Raw genomic sequence first — 25,575 nt, 5'->3', positions numbered from 1 at the left:
GTTAATAGCAAAGATGAAAGAGGAGGGTAATATACACCTCAGTCATTTGAATGATGTGCACTCATCTATATTGCTGTTTCCACGCAACGGGACCTTAATCATCTCATTCACACGGCACGAGTCCTTTGCATGTCTAGACAAAATGAACGTCACGAGAAGAATGAAATGACTGGTGAATTGCTATTTTTAAGGTGGAGATTAATGATAAAAGTATGTAAAGAAGATTTAAAAATAACAAATAACTGTAAAAGGAAATTTTCACTCATACAGGCAGGCAAAAACTGCCAGAAGGGAAACAATCGTCACAAACAATAAGTCGTAGGTTGCAAGGCCGCCTCTTGAAGTAACATAACACTTACAGACTCACTTCTCTCTCTCTCCCTCATTCTTCCCTTTTAGTTTTGCTTTCTTCTCACTTTTCTGTTGAGCCTTGTTACCGTCCCCAGTTTCTCGTAGGTTACTTCATAATATCACAACTAGGCCTAAGGCTCCTCTTACGCTAGTCAGCCATTGCTCAGAAAAGTGGCTTCGAGAGCTGTTGTCATAGATTGTTGTAAACCTGCTGGCGTTTCATCTAGACTTATTGACGCTCGTCTTTGATCCCTAATTGGTCCGTTACAAGTTTTACCAATGGAGCTATTTTTCCTTTTACATGACCGGGGTGGTGATCAGATCATACGACCGGACTCTCTGTTACTTGTGCTCGTGATGAGCATGGATAAGCTATAGGAACTTTTTCAATTAAAGACCCACTTGTCTCATTCGGGTCTGGATCTTCATAAACATATTCATATTCTAACGGCAGAGCTAACAATGCTAATAATAGCAAGTACAGTGGCAGCGATAATAAAAGTCATCAAAAGTAACAATTACAAGGAGCACCAACGTCAGCCTTCAGTACCCGAAGTTTTTGCTCACCGCGGCTGGGTGGGGTGTGGGCGGTTGGTTTCAAAACCCTTTCATTCCCCCGTCCGTTAATCCCGTTTCAGATATTTTGAATGTTTTATCGGATTGGATGGCTTTCACCGCCCTCACCATGGCGTAACAGTCACCAAAGGCAGAACTAATTACGATCACGGGTCTTGCCACACCGCTTCGCGCAAGTTCGCTAATCCTGCGCATTCACGAATCCCGCTGCTCATTTGTCGCCGTCTTTCACTCGTATGTGGAAACGAATGTCCCAGATTTGTTTACTTTATTTACATTCATCACAATTTTTGCCTTAAGTTTCCATTCTATTTACACAGACACAGACATTATATATATATATATATATATATATATATATATATATATATATTATATATATATATATATATATATATTATATATATATATAATATATATATATATATAACGACTACAATATCCAATTATATTTTCGATTTCTTCCTCCACGTGGAATAACATGAATGATTCTGACGTCCAAAGACAAACAATTCTTTACATGATTATGAAATAACCGGTCAGTCTGCTTGCTCCCTGTACATGAAGAATTCCGAAAAAAAAAAAGAAAAAAAGCTTTATGGGACGCGTGGGGGTCACACAATTATCAATGAGGGCATCCTCTCTCTTGGCATTTAAACTGGTATATCACGTTACGGTTCTCCAAGGTATCTTGGTGGGAGGGACCAGCGTATAGGATTGTATCTGGTCTACCGAAAGCTGATATTTGTATATAAATGACAAGGCCGACCTTGTTTTCGGGAGTAGACCTATGTACATAGGCCTACATATATTCTTCAATATTTTCACCAGGGCTGCCTCAAAATGATTATACTTTTGATACCTGGGGCGCCATAATAGTTCCTGTGATGGGTATCCTTCTGATCGTGTTGTTGTACTTCTTGTGTAGTAGCAGGTATTTTGGGTGGACCTATGTCAGCGTTTGAGAAGCTGTTGTTTACCAGTACCTGGATAAACTGGGGCATTTCACAGATACGCCTAAACCCAAGTACGGCAGTACTACGAGGGCCCCTCTCGATGTAAGTAAAGAACGGTATACAACGACCCACATACGTCTATAGAGTCCTCTCTATATCTATGCGACAACCTTCCTCCTCAGGAACAATCCTGTATATCTCCCGGGCACTTTACGAAAGACTTAACGTCATAAACCAATTTAAATACTGAGAAACAGGACTCCCTCACTCCTGCATTGGTATGACCACCGTAAGCCTCGCTTATGCCACCGGCAGCATGGAAGATAAGAAACTAGATCACCGAGAACCTAGAGTCTAGAGTCCTAGACCGACAGTGGAAGTCCTCGAGGCAGCAGCCTTCGACCGACTTCGAATGCGGATAATGGAGCAGCTTGGGCCGGGTGCTCTCAACAATACCAACCACTCGCTGAATACAAAAGAAGAGTTGCTCTCCCAACCCTCCATAATTCATCGAAACCGCCAATTAGTCCCAGAAACCACCAGTATGCCTAACCAGATACCTGATGCACTACAGACGTCCACGCCCTCCCGACAGTTTGCCACTCACCAAGGATGATTCAGGAACAACAAAAGGATAGTCTGGTGCAACTTCAATAGTAGTATCCTTGGTCTACTTTGATTTCTACTACTGAATTTCATGACGTAAGGGCTGTGAACAATCTGGGACCCAGACCTAGCTTAGTTCACGATTTGCAAATTATGCTGGATATGGTGTTCTATACGCATTTTAAAGTTTTTTTCTTTTATCTATCACGTTATTTTTCGTGACTGTCATTAATTACGGAAAGCGATATTTCATCGGAACATTCAGTGTATTATGACTGTACTCGGAACTACCGCCGAATTACGCTCAAACAGACACAGATGTCTAAACATTCGAATACGGTTTAAATGCAATTTCATAAAACATTATCCCTCAATCGTAAGTACAAAATTATGTTCTTTACTGAAATGCTTGTACTGTAAAAAAAAAAAATAAATAAATAAATAAATAAAAAAATAAAAAGTGTAGCTTACAAAGCAAATTGCAGAAAAAATAAATTCTTTTCTGCCAAGAACGTTATGTTTTGAGATCATGATTGTCTGATTAGTCAGTCACTCAGCGACTGTGAGTTAAGTCAGTGAATGTTCGGAATTTTGGACGTTAACTACCTAGTCCTAGTTGACTTACCTAAATCAGTGCTCTTCCCCCTCCCCCGGTCCCAAGCCCCCTAACCCCTAACCCCCCACCCCTCCCCAAGCCCCCCCCAACCCCCCCAACCCCAAAACCCAAGTCCATACATCATGGCGACAACAATATTTCGAGGCATAGGCAATACGCTTTCGACAGCGAAGAACTAACGCGGTATATATAATATTTCTGTTTTGTTTTAACTTTTTTTTTCATAATTTCGAAATACGAGAATATTTATGGCAAAATAATAATTGCCTCCACGGATGGTTAAACGAATCTCCGCAAAGGGAAAGACTAACCATTAAATTTTCTTTATTAAATAAACGTTCCATTTCCTTATGTAGCATTCCAATGTTTCGTTGTAAAACCTTCTGTACTACGATTCGTTGCCTGAAACACAATGCAAGTGACCAAACTTTAACTTAAAATTAAAAGTAAAATGGAGCATGCTTTCTGTTACATTTAGATGCCTACTTGATTGCTAATGGCACCAGAGTCCTGGATTTTAACTTAATCCAAAGTCCTACAAAACGCATATCTGTTATGCACACTATCAGTTAGTGTGAATAGTAGGTACTTTTAACGGTTAATATATACGTGAAATGGCAAAACTAATACTTGAACGGTTAATATATACATGAAATGACAAAACTAATACTTGAACGGTTAATATATACATGTAATGGCAAAACTAATACTTGCACGGTTAATATATACATGAAATGGCAAAACTAATACTCGAACGGTTAATCTATACATGAAATGGCAAAACTATCTACGTATGTGGGATTCTGACAGAGTTCATTACAGGCCTAGGATAGTTACTAACCTGAATCCTTGTCGAGTTTTAGTAGGAAGGACACTGGGATTTAGGCCTAGTAATTGCCTTGTTTCTGTAGATTTGTTGAACTCCATTAGTATGCTTGTGTATAAGCTGTTGCCGTAAAGTGAGAATAAACTTGTATTTTTCCGATTTATTTCATCAAACCGGCGACAGGCACTAGGCCTAATACACAGTTGCAACCTCTTTATTACTATAGTCTGCAAACCTTGGATTTCTTCCTGCTGCAGCCAAACACTGCAAATATGACTATAATTCAATATAGCCTATGTATCTTGGGTATATACCTTGTGATATATTGTCGAGAATGAGCAAATACCAAGTTTAAAATGAAAACTCCCTTCCCAGTTGCACTTGTTTACATAAGACTGGCGAGTGGCGACCGATGATGGAGAGGTTGATGCATTGCGGGTAAAACAAATGCTGGGTAACTTACGCTTATTTAATACATATTCCTTGCTACCTACTCTGCTGATATTACTAATATTTTAAATTTCATGCTGTATGAGTTTGTCTTTCTTACGATATACATATATAGTTGAAATAGTATTCGTCATTTTAGTAATTAACCAAGATTGGCCTATGTATTGTAGTTGTTGTATGTAGTGTGTGTACTGTGTATAGTTATCGTGATGAATATCCGAAAATGTCATCTTATTTGCCAATGCCTTTGCTAACTAACGAGACTATAAAAATCAACATTACACAATGAACGAAATCTTGTGAAGGATATTTTCCCGTCAGATTACAAAGCACGACGTTCGTACTTCAAGTAAAACAAAACCTGTCAGTGGTAGTACCTACCATATTGTTAGGAAGATTGATAATGATAACCTGTACCTGATACTTTTTCATAACGTTACTGTAGTCCCATAACTATTAGCCTGGTATTTTATTTCAAAAATCATTTTCAATAAGGACGGTAAACCAATTTACAACCGTTAGCGAAAACTGGGAGAAATTAAAACAAAACTCGTGAGTTCTACCATTAATAACCCCAAATTCTTTACGTTTACGATAAAGAAAAAAAATGTCCTTAACACACTTTTACTTCAAGCTCGCCGTCACTTGAGTAGGAGTTTCTCTCTCTCTCTGCTCTCTCACGATGAAAATAACGTACCTCGTTTATCCTTTGTCAGTTTATAAAAGGTGCATTGTTTTGATTAGTCACGAAGAAAGATTGACCATGGAAATGAAGGTCAAGATTCAGGAAGCGTACCTTTGTAGTGGACGTAATCATCGGCATCAAACAGCACCAGTGTAGCTTACCTCATTGTCTGTAACGCAGTTTGTCTGTTTGCTTTTTCACAGCTGCATACTCACAGGATAAGCAGAATTCTAAAAATTATTTTTGTATATCTTAGAAATAACGCTGTAATTTCTTTTAATGTGTCTTTAGAATCTGAAATACTCAGATTATAGACCTATAGTTACAGCATTGGTATTCTGTGACTGTTTAATGCTTTATCTTCTCCGACTTTCATATTTCCTAAAATACGAACTGAAACGAAACGTTCCAAGTTAAATAGATGTAATATTGGCTTTAAAACAACCCACTTTCATTAAATTATCTCCATGACATCACACGAAAAACGAAACCCAAAGATAGGACTAGGTCTGACACAGTTTGCGTGACCGTTAAACCGATATGGCTTTGACGAGTGTAGCCAAGCGCCAAGTCACGGGAGGCGAGACAGAGCCCCATTATCTGGATGATCAAAGTCCTTGGATTCTTTGGTCTAATTTCAAACGGCCTTTTCGTCTCGCGAGCTGCATTTTCAGTTGCGGTGGAAAACGCATTAACATAGGGTGCAATTAACGAGGCCTTTTCAACTATTACTTTTGTAATGACTTTACGAAATCGAATGATAATTCAGCAGTTTATCATGCAGGTAGGGAGAGGTTTTCCGCTCGTGTGCTCATAGCACTATAAATAAGTACGCATGCGAGGAACAGTAACCTTCAGATGGAGAGAAATTTATCGTTTGTGCGTGTTTCCACTAGCACGCTCACATATGTAATTGTACACATCAAAGTGTACCTACACACACACACACACACACAAGGTAACTGCTGCATAATTCCACAACATTAACATCTACATAGTCCTATACAGTAATTTATCAGGAGCACAATGAACCCTCTTACAGATATAGAATGTGTCCTTCACATATATATAGCAAGCACGCAGTCTCGCTGGCAGGTCTTTCCTTTCCAATATATGCTTTTTTTTTTTATTTTTTATGAATAGTCACCCAGCACTTTCTAAGTCTTCCGTTCCTCCTTTCTCCCTGTGTTTCCCAACTGTTAATTTTATTCAATAACTCGTCACCCTTTATTCTTCCATACAACACTGATATATCCCTTTACATATGGTACTAATCTTTTTACTACTTATTCTTGCCTCCATTTCTCATCCTCTCTGTTATTTAGTACTCTCTCTCTCTCTCTTCTCTCTCTCTCTCTCTCTCTCTCTCTCTCCACACACACACACACACACACACACACACACAAACACGCGCGTGCGAACACATATGGCCTGCAATAGTTGCTCGAAAAATGACAAAAGAAAGAAATGTTCCATATATTCCCTTCAAAAATTACTCATCATTTACGTAGTCTCATTTCTTCTTGATCGTAAATACATTGTAACGAGAGCTATTGAGCCTGATGATTTTCTTTCTAGTATATTTTTTCGGATGGGTCACTCACCCAGTCTACCGTTTCTGGTCTCATTGACACCCACTGTCTTGCAAACACTCCAGGAAGTAGTCAGTAAATTGTCCCTTTCTTGTACATTTTACCGGTTTCTTGAGTCATTTATTGATATATTTTAGCAAACAATTATTACACATAATTATGTAAGTGAAATTTAAACGAGATAACCATAAGTTATCAATTCCACATCGCTGAATTGGGAAATATAAAGGAACCTAACCTAGCTATGTATGGAAGCCATCCTTAGACCCATCTGTCGAAAAGACGCTGTATACATTCTGTGAACATATTGCTGGGAGGTAGTACTAGGTCAATCATTTCTGATCCGCAGACTTCCTTTGTAATTATGCTGGTACTTCCTATATTTATTTGTTGTTCCTTTTTTAACAGACTTTTCAGCACCACCATTTCACCTTGATTGTGAACATCAAGGCAAAAGTGGAATCAAGGTTGTTCTAAAGTTGTTTCAAATTGTTCGGTTGATTTGAAGAAAATGGAAGGAAACAAAATATTCTCCTGTCACAAATAGTAACAGAGTGTGGCTTTTGTTACAAGCGACAAAATCTCATTATCTCATTGAAACAAAATAATAATACTAATATAATAATAATAATTGCTCATGTGGCACCGTGGTTATCAAAGCTCACCAGTGACAGACCAAGGTTCGATCCGAGCGGGAACAAATAAATTTAACAGTTTATGAAAAGTAATTCCCGGTGTCTTTGTTGAAGAAGCTAATTGTGAACTGGTGGTGAGGCGACTGTGTAGGATCGCAACCAGGGTGCAAAGATGGTATAAGACTATGCAACTTTTGCAGGAGACTTACTGAGAACCGGAAACTAAAGACACTTTGGAGTTTCCCACACCAAGGGGGAAAAATTTATAATTTAGCAAAAATGATAATGATAACTAGAACAGCAACAGTAATAATTATTACGACATATCTTGGCTTCCTTGACAATCGCCAACATTGGTAAGAATGATTTAGAAAATGCATCAGACTCCAATTCACGTCTATGTTTTTATCAACAATATTTACGATTTTCCCTCCTGGATATGTGAAACAACTTTCACAATCACCGTGAGTGACTTTTTTTTTTCGGCGCATGAGAATGATCACGCTGGGAACTGTGACGGTTTTTTGAAGCTCCAGATGACTGAAATTAGCGCCAGTCACTAGACTCAAGTAGTAGCTACCTCGCATAAAAAGCTTCTCTCTCTCTCTCTCTCTCTCTCTCTCTCTCTCTCTCTCTCTCTCTCTCTCTCTCTCACGGAAAAGTCTTACTATCTCTCAGACTTCGGTATTTGTCAAATACATTATTGTAACAACTTTTTGCTAGGCTAACTTTTTAGATTGCATTTTTTTTTTTTAGCAAAGAGCTATATCAGTGTTGCCAACCATCCGAGAGCTCTTTATCCTACCTAGGCACTGAAATTACCCTACTTTCACTGTTATTGTACCTTACGCCCGGCCTTAAGATATACTAAATATTAATAAATTTGTTGTTGATTGGTTACTTTTTAATAAATACAAGACAACCACATTGAAATTACCCTGCGTTTTGCTCAGATTTCGTGACATTACCCCGTTACCCTACGGACCCAGATATGAGGCTGAATTACCCTATGCATAGGGTAATTACCCCACGGTTGGCAACGCTGCTATATATATACATATATATAGGACTACTGTTAGCCGTGGAATACCTTGGGTGTAATTAAGTGTAGCTATACAGTATATAGTCTTTGCTACGTTATCATACTTCGTTCCTTGTAGAGGCCACACACTCGAAACGTATTCGAAGTTGCTGGGTTAATCCACCTTGTATATAAAACTCACGCACCGCCATTACCACGAAAGTTGTGGGGACGCGGCTCCGAATTTCCTCACACGCGGAAGAGCGGCGTTCCCAAGTAGAAGAAGAAGGAGTAGAAAAAAGAAAAGGAGGAAAACAACATATGGATGGGTGAAAGTGATCTCTTAGACAGCAGCAGCAGCAGCTTCCGTGAATTTTAAGATTCTGGATTACGTTATGACATGGCAGATCGTCATTAGTTTCCGGGTTTAGAAACTCCAGACTCAAGTTACCGTACGCGCTCTGTGGTCGTTTTAGTTGCTTGTTTTTTTTTTTTTTTTTTTTTTTTTTTTTCTTAGGTTTAGACTCAGTTCCCGTACGCGCTTTCTAATAGTTTTAATTTTTATTTTAATGCTTCATTAAAGTACGTGCTGTCAGTTACTTTCAGTGTTTAAAAAAAAAGCCTATTAAACAGTTTCCGCATCCACTTTTGAAAATATAACTCACGTGCAATCATACTGTCGGGTTTCTTATTTGTTTTTATCTTCAGTAGCGATGACCTCTTGAAAATCAATTCATATATTTATGGATATATATATATATATATATATATATATATATATATATATATATATATATATATATATATATATGTGTGTGTGTGTGTGTGTGTTGTGTGTGTGTGTGTGTGTGTACTTTGTGGATTAAATTATAAAGAACTCTTAATTAAATTTCATGAATTATCAGACTAATACATTCTCTTTTTTTAATTTTCAGATGCCGCTGGAGCACCACAGCTGTGAGTAAAAGTTGTAATGTTTTGTTATTAAAATCAACTAATGAAAAAGCTCAGCTTCTACCTAAACTGAGGACTTTCTACAATCTGTTGATAAGAAAGATGATTAGATTTACTTTTTATTATTTTCTGAAAACTTATTTGGATTTCTCTTCCTGGAGCTATTTTCTCTTAGTCTTATAAGCGTTTTTTAAAATCTTTTTCTCCGTGTCTGGGCTAGAAGTGGGTATGGTTGCCCTTCCCACCGGCCTACACTCAAAGAAACTATATATGCAGAGGTCGTGAACTCAAGAATCATCCAGTTGGATTGGTAGTACTTCATATGATTCATTTGCAGAATCTGGTATTCTCCGCCCTCTCTCGTGTTCCCTGATTCATTCAACACTTATCTGACGACCGTGCCTTAGAAAACCTGTTTTCCCCTTTACTTCGAGGCTGTGGAATTCCATCCCTTCTTCCGTTTTCCTTGGGAGGAGGCTCCACTCGTCTTCCTTTCCTAAAAGTGATGACGTTTCGGTACGACATTTGGCTCTGCTGATATTGAGGGTGCAACTCGATGCGCTATTTTTTGTGGCTGGTCTAATGACCAAGACATCGGCGTTATGATGGAAGTAGATAGATATCTGTTCTTGATCTCAGCTCAAGTTCCACCTCCTTGATACTATTCACATGGCAGGTTGGAAAGTCACGACTTCGAGAACGAACTATTCTCGAATTCTGTCACACTGCAGGTAATCACACAACATGTAACCTTTCAGATCCCCCATAGAAAAAAATTTATCACCTATTGGTTTTTTTTCCATCTGGCCACCCGCCTGTGGTGTTTGCGTATAGTAACACTGCGTCCCGGGCTTTAGAATATTAACGGTGTAATTCGCACACAGTAAATTATTAAAACACTTTTCAGTTGCAAATGTACACCCAGATATCCTTTTATTTACCTAAAACTTACACATAGGGTAACTATCTAAAGGCCGGGACGCAGTGTTACCATAAGCAAACACCACAGGCGGGTGGACAGATAGAAAAAACAGAGTATAGTTCATCTATCATCCATCTTCACAACTACTTCAAACAAATTTTCCTCGCTTCTTTCTTGACGAAGCTAAAATTCTGCTGCAATGGTGAGAAGACCACTTTCTCTGGCTCTTGTTTTATCAGCCAGTTCCTCTCTCAGTTTCCATTACTCCTGGTCGTCTCGTCTGTAGCCATCTCTCTAGTTCTACGCCTGCAAGATGACTGGTCCAGGTCATTTGATTGCATGATTCCCTAAAGAAATGTTCAGGTGAAGTTTCTGTCAATTCAGCTTAATTACTAGTAGATTCACATCAACCGTGCACCTGACGTCTAGGCCAGTCCCTTATGACGCTCCTGATTGGCTGTTGATAAGCCAATCACAGGGCTGGAATTTGAAACTCTCAGTCTCCCTCGAGAGTTCACATAGGCAGAGAGATTGAGAGTTTCAAATTCCAGCCCTGTGACTGGCTTATCAAGAGCCAATCAAGAGCGTCGTAAGGGACTCGAGAGAGACTGAGGGTTTCAAATTCCAGCCCTGTGAGTGGCTTATCAACAGCCAATCAGGAGCGTCGTAAGGGACTGTCCTAGACATCAGATGCATGGTTGATGTGAATCTACTATAGTTTCTGAGGGTCATCTGAAGCAGAGGCCGATGAAACTGGCAGTTTTATGACTAAAAAGGAAGTGAATAACCCTCCATAAAATATGGAGAACTCTAGTAATTAGGAAAAACAAAACCAGGAAGAGAATTCCAAAACACATCAACAGTGGAAAAAAAAAAAACAGAAATGATTTCCAGGGTGAATGTGTGAAGTGGTGGACTTGCTTGTATTACAAGAATGTCTTCTGTATGCTGGAAGAGCCCTGTACCCTTCAACTCTACTAGACATCAGTCGATGTAGAAAAATCAATTGATATATAAATAGTGACAGATCAGAGTAGACTGCCATTCAGATGCCATAATTTCTAAATAATAAATAAATGAAGAAGTGGGAAGTGCTCCATTGACGAAACCCATCCTCATTGCTAATACTTCTTCTTACCTAATCTAACATAACCAACGAACTAACTTCATATGTGACCGATTGTCCAAATAAGTACACAGAAATATTGGTACCTGAAGGTAGTGATATACCAAATCAGATTTAAAAGATTTCTAGTAAACGTGCCACCTCATCTTGTTTGTAAAGGAAATAGAATTATTCCATTACTTAATGTCTTGATAAACATTCTTATTTTGATTTCTGGGCTGTGAACGTGTCACAAAACTTTCTCCACGAGAAAAAATATATATTTCAGGGAGAGTGAAATCCGGCAGGCTCGCCAAAAGACTGTACAGGAAGACTTCAGTAAGGGGTTCAGCAAAGATTTTGCAGCGGATATGCCCACAAAGGAATTTCTTGGCAATTTTCACCATGGTAAGTACTAGATTCAACAGGAGAGAGAGAGAGAGAGAGAGAGAGAGAGAGAGAGAGAGAGAGAGAGAGAGAGAGAGAGAGAGAGAGGAGAGAGAAGAGATTGCAGAGAGAGAGAGAGGGAGAGAGGAAAAAGTCTTGTGTACAGTTATACATGCTCAAGGGGTTCATCTTTGATTCGAACGTTAATGAATGATAGTAACAGTGAATGTCGACTCGTGTTTTTTTTTTTTTTTTTTTTTTTTTTTACGTAATCACCCCCAGTTAATGAAACGACTCATTGATATTAGAACTTTCAGAAGAGCGACAGGAGGAGAAACAATGATAAAAATGTCACCTCAAGCGTTTTAATGCACTGTATTTGCCTTAACACATTATCGAAGTACATTCGTTACGGACAAGGAGTCAGTGCGTAGCAAATAATGAGAAGAAAATATGCAGACACCATTTATTGTTCAGCTGCTCAACAACACAAGAGACCAACTGCTCCCCTAAAAGATAAAGCCACTACAGTTTAAAGAAAATGAACTACTTTTCTTCGCTAAATTAAATTCGATAATATTAAGCTTATAACGTAGAGTTTCTTTTGCATCTTCCCTTCCTATAACATGGTCGAAACTATTCTCATGAGCAAATACCGCATAAAAAGTATTTCCTGTTTAAAAATATTCGTGCTCTTTCAGGTGGACATCCAGGGATTTTCCACATGACCCAAATAGATTTTGAAGCAATTCTTGTTATTGTTAGTCTGATTTTTTTTCGTTATGTAATGTCCAAGCCTCGAAGATGTGTATAAGGTGAACTTGCGAAAGCGTTTGGTACTCATTAATTTTCATATCTCTTCTCGGCGTTTTGCTGATAATTTGGTGTCGTGTTTTTGTAACGTAAGTAATATATTTTATATATATATATATATAGATATATAATATATTATATAATATATATATAATATATATATATATATATATTGGCATATATGTGTGTGTGTGTGGTTGTGTTAAACGAGCTAATAAAATACTTCAGTAAATTCCTGTTATGTGATGCATTATTTTGCATGAGTTCCATGATAATTTAGAATAGTGTATATAAAACAATTTTAATTATTACAATACACACAGATGAATGATAACAAGTGTCACGTGACAAAGAGTGTTCTTTCCATGACCCAATGTTAACCCTTCTGCTTCCTGTATACACTTCGAGATCTGTCCTTAGTCTTATGTTTCTGTCTAACCTTATCTGTTTACAAAGAACACTACAGACACCATCTTAGAAAAATGCGCTGACATTTGCTTCATGTTACTATTAAAGAATATTATTATCGACTCTTGTTATGATCAATGTGTTTACCATCTATATTCCTGAGTGACATAACTACATTTTAACCAAATACACTCTTCGTTTCCTGAGAAATTATCTCTTGTAACTCTGTCTTCCAAAAAACTTTGACTTAGATCAGTACAGCTTTTGTTTCTGTTGTAACCCTATAATTTTCCCGAATGTTTAGTTAGAAATAATTAGAAAGTTAATAAGCTCCTACCCTAAACTCTTCATTCACTGAAACTTTCCTTCTTGTTCTTCTGTCTTCCAAATATTTTAAGTAGCAGCATCCATGCCACCTAAAAATTGTGTACGCCATTTCATCCTTGTGTTACAAACATCTCACAGGCCGACAAAAACGACAAGTGGGGGTCACTTCAGCTATCGATAACATACTGAACTCCCATTATGAGCCATCTCTGGCAACTGACCACCTACAAGCACTGCTCACTCGTAACAACTTCCGCCGTCCTGCTAGAGACTCTACAGGACCTGTTCCTGTAGTACAGCCCCAGCCTCCGAAGACTCAGTCATTCCAGCCCGACTTCAGAACGCAGCAACAGTCCCAGCCTCCAAGGACTCAGTCATTCCAGCCCGACTTCAGAACGCAACAACAGTCCCAACCTCCGAGGGCTCAGTCATTCCAGCCCGACTTCAGAACGCAACAACAGTCCCAACCTCCGAGGACTCAGTCATTCCAGCCCGACTTCAGAACACAGCAACAGTCCCAGCCTCCGAGGACTCAGTCATTCCAGCCCGACTTCAGAACGCAACAACAACGGCAGCCAACTTCTGTGACACGACCACAAAGACAGCCACAGACTCAGCCAACAAGCTTTAGGCCATTTACCCCCAACTTCAGTTCACAGCAGCGCCAACCTCCTCCGCCCGCTCAGAATTTCTCTCCAAATCAGCCTGATTTCTCAGCCCAGCGAGGTCGAACTGGAGGGAATGAATTTGGCTTCCGGTCAAGCCCGCGTTCTCCTTCTAGGGCGCGTTCTCCTTCAAGACCAGCAAATCGTCCACCTCAGATTGCTTCTCGAAATGATGCACCTAGACAAGAACCATTTCCCTCAGCAACATTTGCCGGTCAACAATTTGCAAGGCCTTTCCCAGCATTTGAAGACTTTTCCCAGCCCCAGAGCCAATCTAGAAAGAAGCGTCAGATTGCACAGGAGGAAGGGGTATCACAAAAGCTTACTGAAATACTAAGCACCCCCTACAAGGGTAGTATTCCTAATTCCTTAAGCTCCCTTTATGATAGGAATGATAGATTTCAAAGGAAAGCTCAGGTAAATGCTGCACCTCCAAGCATTCAAGCAATTGAAACTACAGTCACTGAAAATCAAGAGGCTACATCATCAGCAAATCCCTTTGAAATTCCTTTTGCAATACCAAATTTCTTTGAAAAGTTTGGAATTCAGAAGAGAAGTGCAGATGTAGCAGCAAGGAGGCAGGGCATTGCTGATGCACTTGATGATATTATTCAGGCCCCTTATCAAGGAAGCGTGCCTTCATCGATTGAGAGTTTGTTTAATCTGAACAAAAATCGATTTGTGAGGAAAACAAAACCTTCGACCAACATAAATCTTATATCTCAGCCAGGTCCTCAAGGCCAGAGTGCAACACAGCTTACTCCATTGGCCTCAGACGACCCATCAGTTGCAGCAGGGAGACTTGTGCCCAATTCACAAGACCCTTCTGGATATAGCGTCAATTTGGGTTCCAGCCACATATTTTACAGAACAAATCATGGCAGGCAAAGACGTTCTGCAGTTCGCAGGCAATCTAAACCTCATTATGTGGTCAGAAGGTTCCCACTTAGGAGAATCCAGTCTAACCATTTAAGGTCTCACATTAAAGGAGTAAATTCTCCCGTCAAGGACCCAGAGCATGACTCTAAAAGAAACCTTAATAAACCCCCTGGAGGAAAATCAGAGGAATATCAAAGACATAATACTCTTGATATTGCTTCAGTAGATGTCATTAAACCTCTTGATTTCATGTCAAATTTCAACACTCCTTTTGAAATTGAAATTGACATTGAAGATCCGCACAACTTAGAAGCTATCTCAACATCCGAGGAACTTGGAGTGCGACCCAGTCAGAGGCAACGACAAACTGTACAAAACCGGCCTGCCGTTCCCTTCCATGGACGACCTCGACCCCAACCATTCACAGCTCCAGGTTTACGTCCTGGCCCATCACCGCCAGCCTACATTTTACCAGCTTCCTCTACAGTTCGTGCCCCAAGGCATTTAATCATGGAGAACAGACGCCTGCCAAAGGCTACACGACAGCTAGACATTCCAATCCACCGCAGGTCTATGGATGTTGCAGAGAGCGGACATTCCATACACAAAGTTTCTCCCGGTAAGGCAAGGACAGAGAGACCCGACTTACGCTCCTCATGTAGTGACTCTAACTAACATCAGAGCAGTCAGACTTGAAGAAAGGTTAATTTACCAAAAGATTCTTTTAGACTGAACAAGACGAAATAACTGTTGTGTTCACCTTCAGTTCTAAAATCTGCGACTCAGTGACATTATACCTAACCAACCACTTGTCCAGTGACAGCCACTCAAACCAAAATGACTACAAACTAAAATTTTATGGCCACTAACCATTATATGTGCAACTGACAGTAATATAATCTGCATGCTGCATGCAACATGATGTCCATCGATTGTTAATGTGACATGACGTATGAGCATATAACATAATTTGATAGCTTTTAGATTATCAAGCTTAACTGGAATGCCTCCATTGCAGATCAAAGTTTCATGAAATTTTTTAAAGCCTGTGAAATTGACATACCACATTCAAAAATTCATTCCAGCTGGGTTTTGAAAATGAATAAACTAATAAACGTCTTACTGATGTGGGTCATCAGACACTAATTAGTGTGATCAGTTTTTAATATATTTTGCATTTTGTTTAAAACAAAACTAATCTTGGAGCCCCCACATTTGACTGATATATGAGTGCAAAAATATGCTGTATAGATAGTGCAAAGGGTTGCCGTGTCATGGAATCCTACTTCACTAGTTTGCAAAGAATGTGAATAAATCCTCCTTCAATAAGGAATCGAATTATTGGTGTTGGTGATGTTAATGGATTTCTTTACTGAACAGACAACCCAGCAGCCAGGGAGGACAGCCAAGGCTTCATGGAAGGAGTACCCCATCGTTTCCCATCATTTTCAGAAGTCGGTGGGTTTGGCCCCATGCCTGCCAAGAAGGACAATGTAGGTAGGTACTGATTTATTCAATGAATATTTAATAAACCTCAATTTAAAAGCAATTTTCTTTTTTATTTAATCTAAATATCTTTATCTGATCTCTCACATGTGTGTTGTTAATGGCCACTTTGGCTTGTTGGCAAGGTACTATTTTAAGAAGCATGAAAAACACAAGTCACAATTTCGTAACTTCTGGTCTATTTCTGGTGCAGCCATGAGCTTTTTCTTATTACCTTCACCAAAAGAGTTCTATTGTTGTCACTAATTGGGAAGATAAAGCTCATTGTCCATTGTGTCTGGGATCAAAAGAGCATATGTAGGAGGAAGAAGAAGAAGAAGAAGAAGAAGAAGAAGAACGACAGACAATGTTATTGTTTACATTGCTGTCGCCAGAAAAGGTTAACACGTTAGCTTCATTGTTGGGAATGTTTTTAGCGACGCTTCGTCTCCTTGTCATACGGGTTCCTTCATTGACCAGAATAAGCAAATTCAAAGAAAACATAAACCACCTAATTGTATTTATGAATTTCCAGGTACTGACAGCTTCATGGTAGAATTTAAACCACCAGTTGAGGTAGAAATCCCAGACATCCAGGATAACCAACCCCAATTCAATCTTCCCCAATTCACACAGCAGGTGAGTAACGTTACACAGACACTAATTGCTGCAGTTGGAAAAGATTTTGGGTTTATCTTGGCTAATTGCATCTGATTCAAAAACGTCAAGAATCCCTCTCGCTTGACTCTTCTCAATTCTGTCTTAATGGTTCTGAGCCATTTCAACTCTGCTGTGACCTGTCTGTATCGAGATGCATTTACACTCCTCAGAGGAATTAGATACCATTGCACAAACATTTTTACTTCTTCTTGGAAGAGAAAACTGACCATCATATTATTTGCTACTGCAGTTCCCACAAAGTTTATAATCCTCGTCATGAGTACTCACAATCTACACATCTGGAGGCTATGCCTTGAGTGGAAGAACACCAAGACTGCCCCAGGATCCAGGGAGACAGCATAATTTTCTGATTTGGAGTAAATCAACTTCCCTGAACGGTGTTCACTCCATCGAGACTGAGCGATTCAAGCTCTTATATTTTTCCCTAAACATCAACTCTGGTAATAACCGCACAGTTCCATTATTGGTCTTTAGTTAAGGAAGTGAGAGGGTGCAAGATGCTCGCCTAAGATATCTGTCTGACTTATCTGTCCTCTTACATATTCAGTGAGCCTCGGGAAGTGACTATAACACGTATAGCCAGACTTGCGAATGTTAGCCAGTGTAGTCGTCCTAGTGGCTGGTTGTGGAGATCGCGGAAGTTAGGAGCTTGGGAATTGATGGAGAAAGGGTGGGTATGTCATCCAAATCAAGGACGCCTTCAATGAATCCCTAGGACAAAATTGTAATTCATGAATACTCAATATGTGTGCTTAACCAATTTATTTAATTAGTTAATTAAGACATAAAAGAGGGCACGTTTTAATGTATTAGGACATAAACGAGGGCACGTTTTATTGTCTTTTAAGGTCTGAAACGGAAGCCACAAGTCTGAGCATTTGTTCGTAGGCTATATTTCGGAGACATTAAAGCTGTGAAGACGATGTTCAGTAGTTACAGGTTTAGATGTAAACTTTTTTTTATATTGTTTACTATTGTTTTCAATGGTTCACTAGATCAAAATCTACTTTGTGACATTCCCAGTGCGGTATTAATTTTTTCTTCTGAATCTGCATTTTACTTGATGTCAAGGAACAGGGATGTGCTCATATGTGTTTGAGTTGAATTTAACCAGTGAGCAGTATGGGTGGTAACCTTATAAGTTTGGGCACGAGATAGTCTCAGGTTTCAGAAGGTAAAGTTTTATTCAAATGCCAGACTCGCACTCTTATACCAGAGATTCCCTACTGAAGAGTACCACTGAGCGAAAGATTCTTGTTTTCTAATTGTTCTGCACATTCCATGCAGTAGATTATGCATTATCCTCTGTAATGTGCCTAACCCTGATAATAGACCAGATTCATTTGTTCGGTAGGACTCTTTGATGGAGAATGTCTGGTAGATGCTTAAGCCTTTGCTGGTTCAGCTGGGGACTTCAACTCTGTTAAAATACGGATCTGTAACTCAAACGGGTTTCTTTCGAAGCACCTAGAAACTACTCATGAGTATGTTCACCGATATTTGCTAATAAATCATTCACGTGTTTATTCCCAGCATCTACTATATAAGGGTGACTTGATCATCACTTGACATTTCAAAGTCCTTTGCTAGTTTCTGGAAACGTCTTGTTAACCGGACTCACGGGTCCTAGTGAATTATGCTGCAAGTCGAGAAGACTTTTTGGTTTCCATCTTCTCTGACAGAACTGGATCTTTTTATCTGCCTTTACTCCTTGCCTAATGGCAGCTTCAGGGTTGTATTATATCCACAGCTTTCTTCTTCTTCTTCTTCTTCTTCTTCTTCTTCTTCTTCATAGCATTAATCTCGACAATGAAACTTTATTCTGTGCCTGTGCCTCTTTCGAAGTTTTTGGGAACTTCAAGAAGGTGAATATTTACTAAGTAGAAATAAACTCCTGCCAACACAAAGGAGTACTCTTAGATGGTATGAAAGCGTTCACAGCTTTTCTTGAAAGCTCATTCATATTGATTCTGATTGCATACGTATGTTTTCATCATTATGCACCAGCAATTTTCCAGGCAGTAAAGTTAAAGTTCCAGGAAATTCAGTCAAGCATCCACTGAAAATTATCAATAAACTGGCCATAACATTTAAGAATGAATTTAGGTGAGCATCCATCCCCTCTCTCTTGGAGAAAGCCTCGTTTTCATTTCGAATTTCTTACTTTCTATAACTTTCTTTTAGAACTGAGGTTTTCTAACTAGACTTTGCATGTGGAAACTTGGAATGTAAGTATGGGAAATTATTCAGTGCCTGTGAACTTCCTTGTTCCATATCTAGTGGCTTGAAATCTATCTTAGGGTCAGCACCACCTTTGTCTAAACCAAGTTCTCAATTGCGGAGGGTGGGAGGGGGGCGGAATTCTCCCCTTCAGAGTTTCAGGGGTGGGGGAATTGTGATCACAGATTGGCAGGCTAAAGACTGGCTCTAGGACCACACAAAAGGCAGTGAGCATCTGTTCGCATTACTGAGAAGTCGGGTTGGGCTCTCTCTCTCTCTCTCTCTCTCTCTCTCTCTCTCTCTCTCTCTCTCTCTCTCTCCGGTAGCGTGTGTGTTTGTCTTAGTATTTTGTTGCATATTGTTTGGGATGCACCTTTGGAGTCAAACAATTTTGGAAAGGGGGTGGGGGGTGTTGCGTGGAATGACATTCTGACACATGGTGAAAGAGTGCATGGGACAAGAAAGGATGAGAACCACTGGCTAGAGACTTGTCTTAGAATGCCCTCATGTTAGTTCTGTAAAGCCCCCTGCCTCGAATGACAACAACTCTCGAAGTTTATATTCTATTTATCTGGTCAAGTTCAAGTTGAAATTGTTATTTAACGTTTTAGCCATAATCATCTGAAAATTGAGGTCTAGTAACCTTAGGATTTAGCTGTGATAACTCTGCAAGGTCAGTCATATCGATACTGTTAACCCTCGGATTTAGTTCCTGTAATCTGTGATTTTGGCAACAGTAATCTAAACATGTTATTCTGAAAATTCATAGAATAAGTGACGAACAATCTTGGAAATAACCTGTAATAGTCATCTTGGAAAGTAATTTTGACAGCCCTGGAATTTATCTCCGATAGCCACTGGATTTTGCCACAACAACGACAGGATACATGACCCAAATAGTTCTGGAAACTGGCGCGATTACTCTTAAGAGTTAGTTCTAATGACCTCTAGATTACTTAGAAGGGTAAAATCTAGATGAAAGTGGTACCAGAGCAGGATTTCACAGGTTTCTGTAAAATAAGAGACATCCTATCCCAACGAGTGACGAGAAAGTTAGAGAGATTGAACAGCTTAATGAGGAGCATGTAGTAAACACAGCCATGCAGTAGAGGGTCGAAGGGACTCTGCCTACAGTGTGCCAAGTATTGTCAAAGGGAGAGGGGGGATCTTAACTATATATTGATCCCTAAGGTATGTATATGCCTATAGTAGATTCACATCAACCATGCCTTTGATGTCTAGGCCAGTCCCTTACGACGCTCCTGATTGGCTGTTGATAAGCCAATCACAGGACTGGAAACTCTCAGTGTCTCTAGAGTTCACATAGGCAGGATGTATATTCCACCTCTCTTTTCCAAAGTATCCCTCAGGAGAGGTGGAACATACATCCTGCCTATGTGAACTCCCTCGAGAGACAGAGTTTCCAGCCCTGTGACTGGCTTATCAACAGTCAATCAGGAGCGTCGCAAGGGACTGGGCTAGACATCAGATGCACGGTTGATGTGAATCTACTGTAGTAGGTAGGCCTCCTTGGTGCGCAGGATTCTGCTTCTTTTGAACAGACTGGTGGTGACCTTTAGTATAATAATGCTTCTCCTTCACTTCCCTGTATTGTTTTTCCCTTCTTTTTCCACTTTTCGTAAGATAAGAAATGCTGTGTATTTTTTCCCATGATTACTTTCCCTGTTACGTTGCTCTGTAATGGCTTGTTCTCAATTCTTATAGACGTTTTATATCTCACTTTGTCATTTTGTTTTATTCTTGTCAAAACTGCTTGTCCTTCCCTGTCTTAGTTGACGTTTTCATTCTTCTAATTTTTTATTTATTCCAACCAAACTTGTCCTTTCCTTAATCAACTACTGATTTTTTCGTAACTTTTCTTATTTTCATCTTTACTGAAGCCATGTTTTGAAGTTTCCATTCTTCTTGTGTCTTTCTTTTCCATTTCATCAAAGCAGGCTTACTCTGCTCAGACCTCTCTCTCTCTCTCTCTCCCTCTCTATCTATCTCTCTCTCTCTCTCTCTCTCTCTCTGTCTGGGCATCGTGCGCACGACTGACTTGTTTTGTTTGGTTTTTACAGCAGTTGCAATAAGACGTGACAACAACACATCACCTCAGACCACAGGTGAGTGAACGTTGGCGTGGGAGATGTGTACAGTTTCCTGTCTGGGTTTTCTTTTCATGTTTTCTCGTTTATTCCCTCACCCCCCACCCCCTGGGCTTTACCCACAACCCCTGGATTCGGGTCGGTTTGGTCTTTTCCTTCTCCTTGTCCTGGACTCACGAGTACTCCATGTGTTGTTTCTGAAAGGTTGCTTTTCTGACAGTCTCTCTGTAGACCTATGTGCTGGGGGCTAGGGGTGTGGTGCCAGGTTCGTATTTTCCTAATTTCCTCCCTATTAACCTTGCATTCATTTTTTGCCTTCTGGGCCTTGGGTCAGTTTCGTCTCTTCCTCATACTCGTTCTGTATACTCACGAATTATTTGACCTGATGTGCTCAAAACGCCTGGAGATTTGTTAAATTAATGGCTACCTGCTCATTGCTTCCTCAGTGGAGGATAACTGTACATATGGTATACCCTGTTAGTAAGGACATTGCTTTGTTGTGTCTAAAATCTTTTGAGTGTTTAAATCAAAATAATGCCTTAATTAGTGAAAAAGTTCTGTCTGATGTACGCTTTTCATTTTAAATAATGACCTTCATTGTAAAATAAACATCTGTGTAGGATTGCTGAAAGTGGTGTTTTCAGCGGGTTTATATAAATGTGAATATTTAGAAATGAGTCATAGAAAGGGCGCCTCTCTGATTTTGATCTCAAGAGCGAGACAGAGAGGAAAAGTAAATTGCTGGCATTCAAAGTGTCCACTAACAAATCAGGCGTAAGCTTCTATTATTATTATTATATTATTAAATCTAATGGTTACATGCCTGGGTGATGAAACCGTATGACGCAGGATTTCGCATATGATTTTTCTTTTTATCTGTCAATGTTAACAGGAGTGCTTCTGCTCTTTATGCCAATTTGAAAAGGTATTTAACTGGTCCTTGTGAATCATTTCCTTTTTCAAGCAATGTTTGGTTTCAAACCAAAGTATTTTAGGTCCACTGGGGCTGACAGTCCTATGTCTGCCGTAAATCTGTCATACCTTTATTTATTGATTGGTTAGCAAATTCTTGCAACGTCACTTTCAGAATTTTATGCCTATAGTACTTGCCTTAAATCGTATTCTGTTGAGGTATTTGAACTTCTTACAAAACAGGCTTTGCTTCCTTTGTTTTATTTTTTTCAAATGCACCGGTGACTTCTTAAGCCATAATATTTGTTATTCTGAACCTTCTCCTATCAGTAGCTGAAGCTTCGAAATTGCTGTTATTTTTTTTTCTGACTGCTACACATGTGACTAACAGCTAATGCACCTAATTTCCAAGTCCAGTCTTCAAGAAGGAGGTCTAATAGCTATGTTTTTGCTCCCTGTGTCAGTGCCTCAGAGATTCTTGAAAAATCTAGACCCCATTCTGTATTCAGACACCACCACTTCTTGCAGTACCACCTTATTAATCTTGCACTCTGTTACGATAGACTTTTAACCGAAAAAACCAATAAAATCCATATAATTATAAGATAAGCAAAACTGTATTGATATGTAACAATAACAGATTACCAGATCCCCATTGCCGGCTCTCTCGTCTTGTAAAAGACCTTTGATTGTTTATTTGTTTCTTCATTATTGTCTTTTTCAATATGCTTTTACCGTCATAACTCAACAATAACCTACTACATAACGTGATTGTGGTTTAGTTTTAATTGTACCTGTGAGTAAATATATCTGACACAACTGTTCTCTCTCTTTTCAGAAACAAGAGATTTCGGCCCCACACCCCAACAGCAGAAATGGCCAGAAACTGGAGAGAACCAAGAGGGCCAATGAATTCGACGCAGCAGATGACATCTCATTAGCTCCCCAGAAGAGGATCAAAAGAGTTGACCCCATCCCCCCAACCAACTCCCCAGCAGAATCGAGAAACCTCCACGACAACCAAGCAGCTTATTCAGACATTCCCTTCGATTTCCAGCCATTTCCAGATTTCCAGTATCCAGTTTTCCAGTATGAGAAAATCAGGCCCACCATAACCCCGAGCAGGGAATATAATGTTTCACCATATCCCGCCAGAGGAATCAATAGGAAAGTTGAGGTTCGCACATCCGACGACGATTTCATCGTCCCAGAGAGCCAGAGATTCTACCCAAATTTTAACCCCCGATTCACCCCAAGTCACCAGGGTCCATCCACCCAGTCGTTCTATCCGTCCACCCTCCCTACACCAAGAGGACCTGCCCCCAGAACTGCGAGGTTTAATGGCCATGGGCCTGGCTTCAGAGAAAGTTCGGGGTTCAGAAACAACGCAGGCTTTAGAGATTTCCACGACACGTTCTATGGACCAGGAACGCGGGAGGCTGTCAACAGGCCAGAGTTCGTTTTCCCCAGCAGCAAGAGACCTTTGCATCCTGAAAATGAACCACTAGACAATACCTTGCTTGGATCAGGGAACTTCGAAGTTTTGAAAGGTGGCACATTTTACGATGAAGATGACCCACACATATATGACGGTTACGACCACGACCAACTCTTGCACGGAGATTACTATGGGTCGCATTCCCCGTCCAACAGGCCTCACACAAACAACCACGTCGATGATTTCTTTTCCAACTTCAGGGACTTCTCCGAATTTGCAGCCAGGAGGTCTGATGAAGGAGAAGGAGTGGATGATCACTCATTCTTTGGTTCTGAGCAAATCAGTCATGTGGTCAATATCTCTCAGCCATATTCGCCTGTTGTGTTTGCTAATGAAACCTTCCCGAGTGATGAGGGTTTGGCGCAGGACGGCGCCGATAAAAAGGAACTGTCCAAAACGCCAGACCCCTCACAGGCCAAAGAGGTACCCAAAGCGCCAAGCAAAGAAAACACAAAACAAAAGCAACTCAAGCTACACAGGCAGCCAAAGAACATTCAAGAAGTAATGGAAGACTTAGAAGCTTCCGAATCAAGTGATAACGCTGTAGTATCGTCTTCATCCACGGACGAAAAAGATCCTATGATGGCTATGTTCTAGCATGTAGTACCTAGAAAACTCTATCAACTAGACCCACCTCAATTTTATTTAAATATATATCACTTTAAGGAAGTCGTTGTCATTAAGAAAAATGTGTACTAGTCTTTATAATATCTGTTATTTACAAATGAGTGTTAATACTAAGGCTCCTGGGACGAATAAAGGAAAGATGTGCACATCAGATGCAAATAAGTGATCAGTGTGAATGCATATAGGCCTAACGCATGTTTTCCTTACGTATGCAACTGAAAGAGTTCTTCTGCCTCAGTCAGGCGCCTTCCCGTTGAGAGGTGCTGCTCGTAGTTGAATGGAACTGGATTCTGGAATGTGAGTCCTGATCTCTTCTTGTTTCGTGTGGTCAGTCGTTGTCTTATTGAAGTGTGTGTGTGTTTTGACAATAACTATAAAACGTTGTTATGTATTAGTAGTAGTGTTTATCAGTGGTTTGCTCCTAGAATTATATTGTTGGAACTTGTAGTTTAGGTGATTTTTTTGTATCCTGCCGGATTCTCGTCATTCACCAAGCTATATTTTTTTGTTGTCCTTGTTTGTTAACTCCTTCTTTCTCAAGCTGGCCTTGAGAAATTCTACCTCTCAGTGAGAAAAGAAGTTTCCGAATTACAACAGAATTTAATAGGTTTTGCGTTTCTTGGACTGATTTTGAACTGTCTCTGATAATCAAGTTATACAGACAGAATTTCTTCCCTCATTGCAGAGTTACTATAATACTTTATTGCCAAATGATATATTCTCACCATTTCGACTTTTATGAATGTCATAATTGTCCACTGCACTGTATAAATATCTACTGCAATAAAATGATCAAAATCCTAATCTTGCGTTTTATTTTGTAGTTTCCTTATATTATTGCCGTTGAACATCATTCTGCTTTATACTAAATATTCTGAGGGTTCTCGGTCAATAGCTCTGCCACGAACGCACGTTTGAATATTGAACGAAAACACACTTTAATAAATATACAATACGAACTGTAATACACATTCCTAATGCTGGGACCTCAATCATTCAAGTCGAGATAAAGGAAGCAAATCAAATCAATATACAAAACCAACGCTTGCACGGAAAATAAAAGGTAGCATTCTCAATGAAAAGAAATAGACGTTAAAAAAAAAGAAAACTTTAAGAACAAAGGCCCATCCACAGTAAATATGCTGGAGCTAAATTGCAATTATAAAAGGGAAAAGTGAAGACATGAGACGTGAGCTCAGAATCGCTTGGGGAAGAAGAGGAAGCTGAACTAAATGGCAGAGCTTATGTATATATTTAATATTTCGGGGTT

General features: G+C 39.6%; 1 protein-coding gene across 1 annotated transcript in view; it reads left to right on the top strand.

Moving 5' to 3' along the window:
• Positions 1 to 25,109, top strand: part of LOC135217987 (uncharacterized) — a 74,461-nt gene extending 49,352 nt beyond the window's left edge. The window contains exons 2-7 of the mRNA XM_064254116.1: positions 9,250 to 9,271; positions 11,585 to 11,703; positions 13,369 to 15,393; positions 16,155 to 16,271; positions 16,795 to 16,898; positions 23,019 to 25,109. Of these exons, the coding sequence (XP_064110186.1) occupies positions 9,250 to 9,271; positions 11,585 to 11,703; positions 13,369 to 15,393; positions 16,155 to 16,271; positions 16,795 to 16,898; positions 23,019 to 24,275 (3,644 nt within the window). The 3' untranslated portion in view covers positions 24,276 to 25,109. The remainder of the gene's footprint in view (positions 1 to 9,249; positions 9,272 to 11,584; positions 11,704 to 13,368; positions 15,394 to 16,154; positions 16,272 to 16,794; positions 16,899 to 23,018) is intronic.
• Positions 25,110 to 25,575: the final 466 nt, after the last annotated feature.

This window comes from Macrobrachium nipponense, chromosome 9 (assembly GCF_015104395.2).
Source record: "Macrobrachium nipponense isolate FS-2020 chromosome 9, ASM1510439v2, whole genome shotgun sequence".
Classification (NCBI taxonomy): Eukaryota; Metazoa; Arthropoda; class Malacostraca; order Decapoda; family Palaemonidae; genus Macrobrachium; species Macrobrachium nipponense.
Note: the sequence above shows the minus strand (reverse complement) of the source record. Positions and strands in the feature narration are given on the sequence as shown.